The following is a 9,553-nucleotide window of genomic DNA, read 5'->3' on the forward strand; positions in this document are numbered from 1 at the left end:
AAAATGTTTAAAAAAAAAAATGGTAAGGAGAGGGCTTGTGTGAGCAATGGTGACACACTCATCTCCCAGCCCACTAGTTCTTCCGTCTCAGCAGGATTAGATGAGCGCTTTAGGAGTTGATAGAACCAAGGCATGTACAGTTCTATGTAGGGTTTGATTGGTGAAGGCACTCATGCGTTCCTGCACACCCACAAAAAAAGTAGGAAACATCAGAAAAGACAAGGCCCAAAGCACAGAGATATACATAGTAAACAGAGAGCTCTCAGGAGTAGCAGGAACCATGGAGCCCTAGATTTCCAAGAACCAAAGGTGTTTTCCCATATGGGAAAGATCATACATCTCCTCATTCCTTTAGTGAGTGTTGGATTCATTCTGTTAGTTCTTATGCCTTTTATGTAAATGTGTCTGATTGATCAACAAAGTAACAACATCCATCTCCTAGAAAAAGACAGATTCCCCCTTTTTCTGCAGTGAGCAAATCCAGGACTGTTCTGTAGTACCACATCAGCTAGGGAATGAATTTGGGTTTGTAGCCTTAGAACAGGTGTCTCCTATTTTTTTTCCATGTCAACACTAAGGTCTCTTGATCATCTGTAGTAAAAATGAGGAGCAGTTCCAATGCCTCCCACCCCTCTCCCCAGAGCGGCCTCTAAGCTAAGTCCAATGAGGATGGGGTGACAGCTGCTCCTTTGTGTCTGTCAGTCTGGGTTGACTAGAGAAACAGAGACACTTCTACATGTGTAAGAGAGAACTTTGTATCAAAAAGTAATTATGTGTCAATAAAACATCCCAGCCCAGTCCAGATCTAGTCCATCGTTTTGATACTAGCCTATAAGTTTGATATTAGCCCATGAAATCCTCTTGAGACTTATGCAGCCCATGTGATGGTGACCAATGCAGGAAGATCCCAGGCCAGTGGGTTGGGAAGTCCTGTGGATCCAATGTCAGTGGACGCAACCACATGGGTCTGCCATCACCATGGCTCCATGTGGCTTGCCTACAGAAAGGTAAAGCAGAGAGTGTGTCTGACCTCCAGGGAGGAAGACAGGAAACTCCCAGAAATTTCATGAGAAGGCCACACTCACAAGGAGGCATCAACCAGGCTGTGACCTGATTGACAGGCTAGATTCCATCCCTATACCCTATTTATCAAGTTGACATGAGATTATGTAACTACCACAGCATCTACAGGAATTGTGGGGAGGCGATTCAGATTTGTATTGTTGTATGGTGTTTTCCATGTCTTGTTCCTCTAAGAAAGTTATGTCTGGAATAAGAAAGATTCTATCCAGTTAGCCTGTAGCCACGTAGGAAAAATCTTCCAGGCAAGGCACATGAAGCCTCGGTATTTGGCCAAAGAGGGTTTGACTACAAGAGCAGGTAGAGACATTGCCTCTGGGGTGTAACCCTTTAGAGGCCAGGGGGTAGAAAGTGTCTTGATTAAAAAAGGGAAGTACTTCAGTGGCCACTGGCCAGATGTTAGGGCATGCTTTCATTGTCTTGGCTATGTTGGGTGTTCCCCATGAAGATGGCATGGAAAATGCTCCATATTTTCTTTGTTGGAGGGAGCAGCATAACAAACACTGTGTCGTGAGCATTGTTTGGTTAAGAAGTTGCTGGTTGGTGTTAAGGAGAGATGACATTGATGCCTGGGAATCATCTCGTTGTGCTATTTGTCTGAGTCTGGCTAGACCGATTGGTTTTTTGGGAGCCGGGGTTTGAGCTAGCTCCAGGAGCCTTTTGATGCCAGTTGGGGCTATTTGTTTAATGGCTTGTTTGCTGGCCATACCTTTTCCTAAGCTTTTTAGGTTCAATATTTGGTCTCGTAAGAACATTTGGTCTCATATGTGGGTATCAGGCCACTAGAGTTAAGTTAGGGGAGATGGAGGCAAGGAGGCCTCAGTAAATGAAAAGTTACTATTGTCTTGAACTTAATAAGAATAACTTTGCCCAGTAGGGAGATGGGGTGTTGTCGATGACTGGAAACTGGTGTGAGCATTGCACATTAAAAGGCTACGTAAGAGTGACCGTGTAATGAGGGCTTGTGAGACTACCTCTAAGACTCCTGCAATAGTGAGGGGGCTGAGGCAGTCCGTCCTGAATGTTCAGAGAGTGTTGGGCAAGTGACCCTTGTGTCCAAAAGGAAGGACATACGCTTTCCTGAGATGATGATCAACACCCTGGGCTCATGCTGGGTGATCTGTGTGAAGGCCGTTGACCTTGGGCACCGCCAGTCCTCTAAGGTCAAGCCTAGAAATGCTGACCAGGAGGCATCTTGAGCTGGTTGCTCTGGTAGTGTGATGAAAGAGACTATCCTTCCCACCTTGTGGTGGAAAAGGCAATCAATACACCTTGTTTTCAGTGTGGGCATGACTTCAGTGAGGGTCGAGGACTGGGGCATTCTCATGCCCAATGTCCTATCTAGGAACATTTGAAGCAGGGTTCAGGTGGCTTACTCATTTGTGGCTCACTGTTTTCTCCTTTGGATCCACCCATTTTGCCCTGAAGGGTGTTAGCCAGCCTCTGATATTTAGTTTTGTCCCTTTCTAATTTATCTAAATTTTCTTGTTCCTAATGTTTCTTGGAAACCTTCAAGGCGACATTGAGAAGGTATCCTTGTGGAGTATGGGGAACTTCAGGTTCGTTAAGCTTCTTCTTCGTGTCAGGAGCTGATTGTGAGATCAAGTGTGAATGAAGAAAAGTGGTGCCAGCTGGTTTTGAGGATCAGCCCTGGTGAACTTTTAGACAGCCTCTGAGAAGCAGGGAAAACACTGAGCAGGATTTTCTTTTGGGTTTTGAAGGATTCCTCTAATCTTGTCTAAACTGACTGCTTTATTTGCCAGCTCTTGTCAGCCCTCAATGAGTGCTTAACCATTCTGAGAGTTCGGTACCCATGACCAAGTTGATCATTCCAGTTAGGCTTTCCTTGGGGAACTATATCAGTGCCAACCAGTTTATCCTGGTCCTGGGCATGAACTCCTTCACCTCTCTGCTATGCCGCTCCCCATACTGCCTCCCTGTCTTCAGGGAATAGAGTAGTTGTAAGACTCATATAACTCACACCAGGTAAGTTTGTAAGACTGAGTGAGATAATTGAATTCTTGAATATATTGATCCGGTTCAGAGGAAAAGTGTCCCAGGTGTTTTTTGAGAACTGACAGGTCAGGAATCCGAAAAGGGACCTGGACTCCCACAAGTCTCTCAGCTCTTGCACCCTCATGGAGAGGGAGAAGGGGGATAGGCCGTGAAGGTGGAATTTTCAGATATATAAAAGAGGTTTTTGAGCAGGGAAGGGTTGAGCATGAATGGATGAGGGGTAAAGAAAGTGGTGGTAGAGGGGAGGTGGAAGATGGTGTAAATGATGGCAGTAGCAGGAGGGAAGATGGTGATGAAGAAGTTGGAGGAGTGACAATGAAGAGGATGGCAGATGAGAAAATGGCGGGTAAATCAATGGCTAATCAGAAGAGGCAGAAGTAACTGGAGGGGGCAAGGAAGAGACTGGAGGAGGGTTATAACGAGGAGGAATGGAGAGAACTGGAGCAGGAGGGGAAGGAGGACAGGGGCAGGTGTAGACAGAGGGGCACAATTGGACTGATCAAAGGAAGATGAATTGTCTGGGATTCAGGCTTTTGTTGAGCCAGCACATGTTGGGAAGTGGGGCAATCTCGGCACAGGGAGGGCTGAGAGCCTGGATGCAGGGAACTTCCAGGCACTTGCAGTTATATTGACAAATATTATCCAGGGCCTGCAAAATGTTAAAATCTAAATAGCCGATTTCTGGCCCTTTTGATTCATTTACCTAGTTTGTATTGAGCCAAACCTGATTGAAGAAAAAAGATCAGGCATTTAGGCTTAATGTCTGGGCACAGACCCAGAGGTTTAAGATTAGCAGGCAGGGACCTCAGAGGCAAGTCACGTCAGTCTGGTTTGACTACTCCACAATGGGAGGGGAAGTGAAATTTGAGCTCTGAGGAGAAAGAAGGCTCAAGGAGTTTCCTCCTCCTCCTCCTTGTTCTTTTTTTTGCAAATCAATAACTTTTTGTGGGCAAACCAATACCCAAACCAATAAAACGAAAGCTCCATTGTATAGCCTGGCTATACCAGATTTTGCTTTACAATGGTCAAGCAATGGTGTTCATTTGAATCAAATCAATTGTTAGTGTCTTCTCTTGCACATCCATTTTTCAGACCTCAGGGGGCACCTTTGGCTGGTGACTACCATCCTGTGTAGTGCTCCTGCATAGCATTAATATCACAGCCTGATGTTCTATTCAATATAGCACCTTTTGATATGTCTAATCCCCAAATCTCTTCTAGGTGGAAAATGAACTTACTTATGAGAGATTCCTGGAATGGACCAGGGATGACAAAATGGATACAAGAGAAGTGGATGTTTTTCTTCCTAGATTTAAACTGGAGGAGAGTTATGACCTGGAGAACTCCCTTCCCACGTTGGGCATGGTTGATGCCTTTGATGAGGCCAGGGCAGACTTTTCTGGTATGTCCCCCAAGAGGGACTTGTTTGTCTCCAAGGTGGCACACAAGGCTTTTGTGGAGGTCAACGAGGAAGGCACCGAGGCAGCAGCCACCACTGCTGTCATGTTTCAACTGTACTGTGGAAGCATCGCCCCAAGGTTCTGTGCCGACCACCCCTTCCTGTTCTTCATCCAGCACACCAAGACCAACTGCATCCTCTTCTGTGGACGGTTCTCCTCTCCGTAGGAATCATCATCCTGGGAGGGAAGTCGCTACTGTCTTTCCCCTGCAGACCTACTTCTCCTTTATCTACGACATTACATGGAGCCCAGAACCCAAAGTGACCTTAGTGCAGATAGAACCATTCAGAAATAAAAGTATCAATTTTAAATCTCCTGTTTAGAACTCTGTGTGTGTTTATAGGCTAATAATTTCCTCAGATCTGTAATCTTAATCTTATCCTCATTAGAAGTTTTTGTGTCAGGGAACAGCTTTGACTAATGGTCTAGAATGCAGGAAGAAGGTATACAGGTGCAATGCCACCTTCCAGGTGCATGACTTATGGTGGCTGTGTTCTGTTCGGCATCTGTGGTGTCCTACATGGTAGTCTATACGACTCTAAGGAAGCTTTTAAAATGATAAAAATCAGTGTTCTTGTGATAATAATTTCCATCCCAAACAATTACAACAGTGATTCAATGTTTAAAACCGTATCGTGATTTGTGAGTTCATCATCCCCATAGTGAAATTTGGAGCGTTTCATCACGTCCAGAAGTGCTCCATTCTCACTCTCTCTCCACCTGTGTTCCCATCACCTTGCCTCATTCAGATCCCAGCAACCACTAACCCATTGTGTCTATAGATTCCCCATCATCAGGCTTTCCTATGAATGGAATCTGGCAATACGGGATCTTTTGCGATTGCTTCTTATCCCTTAATACAATATTTTCAAGGCTTATCAATGTGGTACACGTACCACTTAACCATGCCTTTTATGGTAAAACCCTTACCAAAACAAAGAAAACAACTCCATTATATAGTATGGCTATGCCACATTTTGTTTCACAATTGTCTAACTATGAAATCAACTGGAATCAAATCAACAGTTAAAGGCTTCTCTCACCCACCCACTTTCCAGAGGGGGCATCTTTGACAAGTGACTACCATCTTGTGCAGTGTTCCTGCAGAGCCCTGTGTTAGTCTGGGTAGACTAGAGAAACAAATTCGTTGACATTCATATAAGAAAGAGCTTTATATAAAGAGTAATTGTACATTAAGAAAACATCCCAGCTGAGTTCAGATCAAGTCCATAAGTCCGATTTTAGCCCATATGTCTGATACCAATCTATAAAGTCTTCTTCAGACTCAGGAAACAGATAAAATGATGCCGAATGCAAGAAGATCACTGGCCAGTGGGTAGAAGGTACTGTGGATGCGGTGCAAGCATCTCAGCACTGCAGGGGTCTCCAGTTGGCTCTTCTGGCTCCAGAACACTAGTGTAGCTCCATGTGTCTACTCAATAAAAATGTCTCACAGGGAGTGAGCATGTGTTCCTCCTCCAGTGAGCTATTTATCTCCTTGGTGCCTACAAATGAGGTCATGAAGCTGCGACCTGATTGTCAGGCTAACCTCTACGCCTTCTCACTAATACGCTCAAATTGACAACAGATTATGTAATTACCACAAGCATTAACATCACAGTGTGATGTTCTATTCAAGAGCACTGTTCTGTATCTTTAAATCCCCAAATCTCTTCTTCTAGGTGGAAAAGGAACTTACTTAGGAGAGTACTAGAATGGACCAGGGCCGACAAAATGCATACAAGAGAAGTCAATGTTTTTCTTCCTAGATTTAAACTGGAGGAAAGGCATGCCCTGGAGAACTCCCTTCCCACGTTGGGTATGGTTGATGCCTTTGACGAGGCCCTGGAAGACTTTTCTGGAATGTCCCCCAAGAGGGACTTGTTTGTGTCCAAGGTGGCACACTAGGTTTTTGTGGAGGTCAGTGAGGAAGGTACGGAGGCAGCGGCTGCCTCGGCTGTCATGGTTCAACGGTACTGTGGTAGCATCACCCGGAGGTTCTGTGCCGACCAGCCCTTCCTTTTCTTCATCTGGCACACCAAGACCAATGGTATCCTCTTCTGTGGACGGTTCTCCTCTCCGTAGGAGACATCATCACTGAATTTAGAGGATCCTTCTCCTTTCCCCTATAAACCTACTTTTCAACTACTTTCTACTGTGCCTAGAACTCAAGGTGATCTTATTAGTTGAGAGGGGACATTTCAGATATTAAAGGCTGAATTTTGAATCTCATAGTCAGAACTCTGTGTGTATATTTGCATGGTAATGTTTCCCTCAGCTCTGTAACTGACATTTTCTGATGGCTTGTGGTCTCTTTCGCAGGGGTAGCACAGAGTCAGTATTGCCCTTGGCTTGAAGTCATGTGTCCTGCACATTCCTCAGCCAGTGATGGTATTCCAGCTGTCACAGGCCTGTCCCCTGTCTGCCTTGGGCAGAGAGCCCCTCCCTGTCTCAGCAGGACACTGTGCTTCTCTTCTCTGGGATCACACATATAAATATGTCTTTTCTCGCTACTCCATGGCATTATGATTCTGCCCCATTGGTAGTGAGAGAATACAGAGTGAAAGGAATAAATAGGAGGCAGGGGCCAAGGAGGACCCAGAAACCCTTAATGGAGAGCTCTGTTTTGGAGCTTTCGATGAGCACTTCGTGTCTTGTCAAGAGCAGGAAGAGCAGATAATTCACACCTATGAGGATCCAGTCCCTTTCTCTGTGAGTGTCTGCTCTGTGTGTTACTGGCACTCATATGTTTCTGTGGCTCACCCATCTATGCAAACGGACACATATTTCAGTTTACCTGACCTGTTCACAGTGCTGTCCAGAGGACAGGATGGTCTCCCACGTTTTTCAAGTGATGTCTCTTCAACATCCTGAGCCAAAGTCTGATGACTCTGATTTTTTTCAAGTATTAATAATTGAAAAAAAGGGAAAGTTTCTATGTCTATTTGTGTGTTTGGCTGAATTTTGATGGAAGATTATAGTTGAGAGGAGCAACCGTGCTTGTTTCTAGGGGACGACTGAAAAAACTCCTTCCACTGACGCACTTGCAGCCCACAGGAGCCTTCACCCCTCTAGGTGGATGCAACTCCTATGTTCGTGTGTGTGTGTGTGTGTGTGTGTGTGTGTGTGTGTACAGAACTGGACTGACCTCCTTAAAGAACAGCTGAGAGAGGAGACCCAATAGACTGCTACTTTAGTTGCACTCGTCCAATTTCACTGTCTTGAAGTAGTTCCATTGTTTAAAGAAGAACAAAAAACATCCAGGGGACTTGGAATGAGGATTCAAGGAGAGAATGCTTGGTTGCTGTCATTTCTTGATTGCAGAGAAAGCCTCTGGGTGACACACCCAATAGTCACAGCCTAGATGGACACTCCTCCCTGGGGGAGGCTGTCACCTCACAGGGCCCTGCAGGTAGTGGACTTCATCTCCTTCATTGGCCAGGGGCCTTAGTGAAACGGTGTCTCACCCTCTAAGGATCCAGGTGATTTTCTTTGCTGAGATAAATAAATTAACACCACACCAGTAGTAGATTATAGATATGAATGTCTCTGGTTCTATTTCCTATGGGCTCATAAAACAAGAACTCATAGGTATGCAAAAAATCATAATAAACAGCAGGTCAAAACCATCCGTAAGGAAGAAGGATGAGCCTTTCTACCACAGTAAAGACTTCGTCTTGGAAACTCACAGCGACAATTCCACCCTGACCATACAGTCACAATGAGTTGGAAATGACTCGATGGCAGTGAGTTTGTTTTTTTAACTAATCCCTCAAAAGGGGATTGCCTATCCCTGCTTCTTACTCTCTTCTTTGCATAAAGCTCCTCTGTTACCTGTTTTCTGTGGGTGACCCTGCTAGTGTTTGAAATATTGGTGGCATTGTTTCTAACAACACCCAAGCCACGACCATGCACAATTTGACGGCTGAGTGAGGTGAAGTAACTAAGAAGCGTCCAAACACAGCTTCGAGGCAAGTGACCAAGGAAGCTCAGTGAGGGAGGCCCGAGCAGTGAAGAGCCTCGAGGAAAACTAAGGTCCAGAGTGAGAACCACAAACCACAGACTCTCCCTGACTTCTTTTGGAACTCTCTTCCAGACCTTGCAGGGAAATATCATAGAATGGCTTCTACCCAAGACCACTCTCAAGTGTTAAAAAGCAAAGCTGTTCCTTTGAAGTCAAAGATGCTCGCTCCATGTCACAGTGTTTTCAATAGCCTCATTTGCAAGTGAATTCATATCCAAAGACTAAGGATGAGAGAATTGATGTCTCGAAAGGAAGATGTTGGTGGAGAATATAGAAAAGAGATTGTGAAAAGAGTTGTATGAGCCCTTAATAAAATGATTTAAAAAAGAGAGAGAGAGTGTCATGGACTGTCTGATGAGGAAAGAAATCTGCCTTGGGAGAATTATGGGCAGAAGTCTCCTCATAAGTGAGGGTGGGAAGATTTCATATCATGCATTTTAGTCAAGCTTTCAGCACGATTCTGACCCTGGAGAAGGACATCATGCATGCAAATAGAAGCTGAACGAAAGAGAGGCAGATAGTCAACCAGATGGCCTGACACCATGGCTGTTACAATAAGCTCAAGTATAGCAGAGGCTGTGAGGGTGGCGCAGCAGGGCGAGGCAGCTGTCCACTCTGCTTTCCATCAGATTGCTTTCAAATGGGTGGGAAAGCACCTACCACCACCACTACCACCTGAAATAAAAGTGAAAATACCAACCAGACAGACTAGACAGAGACCCTAGTGATCGGTGACTTGATTTGAATGGAGAAGAACATCTCAGGAAAGGAGGGTAAGGGTGGTGACACAATTCAAAGAGCATAATCAACGTCACCGAAGAGCACATGCAGACATGGCTGAGTGGCCTGTGCCTGCTGGGATTCTACTCAGTTGCAATGACACACATTCTCAAGAGTAGGGAGAGCTGGCGTGTGGAGAGATGGTAGGAAAAGTCTAGGAAAGGCTCACTGATTCTGACAGCAATTGCAAAAG

The 9,553-nt window shown here is 45.1% G+C and overlaps 1 protein-coding gene across 1 annotated transcript in view; it reads left to right on the top strand.

Moving 5' to 3' along the window:
* Positions 1-4,816, top strand: part of LOC101662553 (serpin B6-like) — a 16,548-nt gene extending 11,732 nt beyond the window's left edge. The window contains exon 7 of the mRNA XM_004703034.4: positions 4,318-4,816. Coding sequence (XP_004703091.1) covers positions 4,318-4,722 — 405 coding nt within the window. The 3' untranslated portion in view covers positions 4,723-4,816. The remainder of the gene's footprint in view (positions 1-4,317) is intronic.
* The last annotated feature ends 4,737 nt before the right edge of the window (positions 4,817-9,553 follow it).

The sequence above is a fragment of the Echinops telfairi genome, unplaced genomic scaffold (genome assembly GCF_000313985.2).
Source record: "Echinops telfairi isolate 266 unplaced genomic scaffold, ASM31398v2 ScPeMD7_7400;HRSCAF=8409, whole genome shotgun sequence".
In the NCBI taxonomy this organism is placed as follows: Eukaryota; Metazoa; Chordata; class Mammalia; order Afrosoricida; family Tenrecidae; genus Echinops; species Echinops telfairi.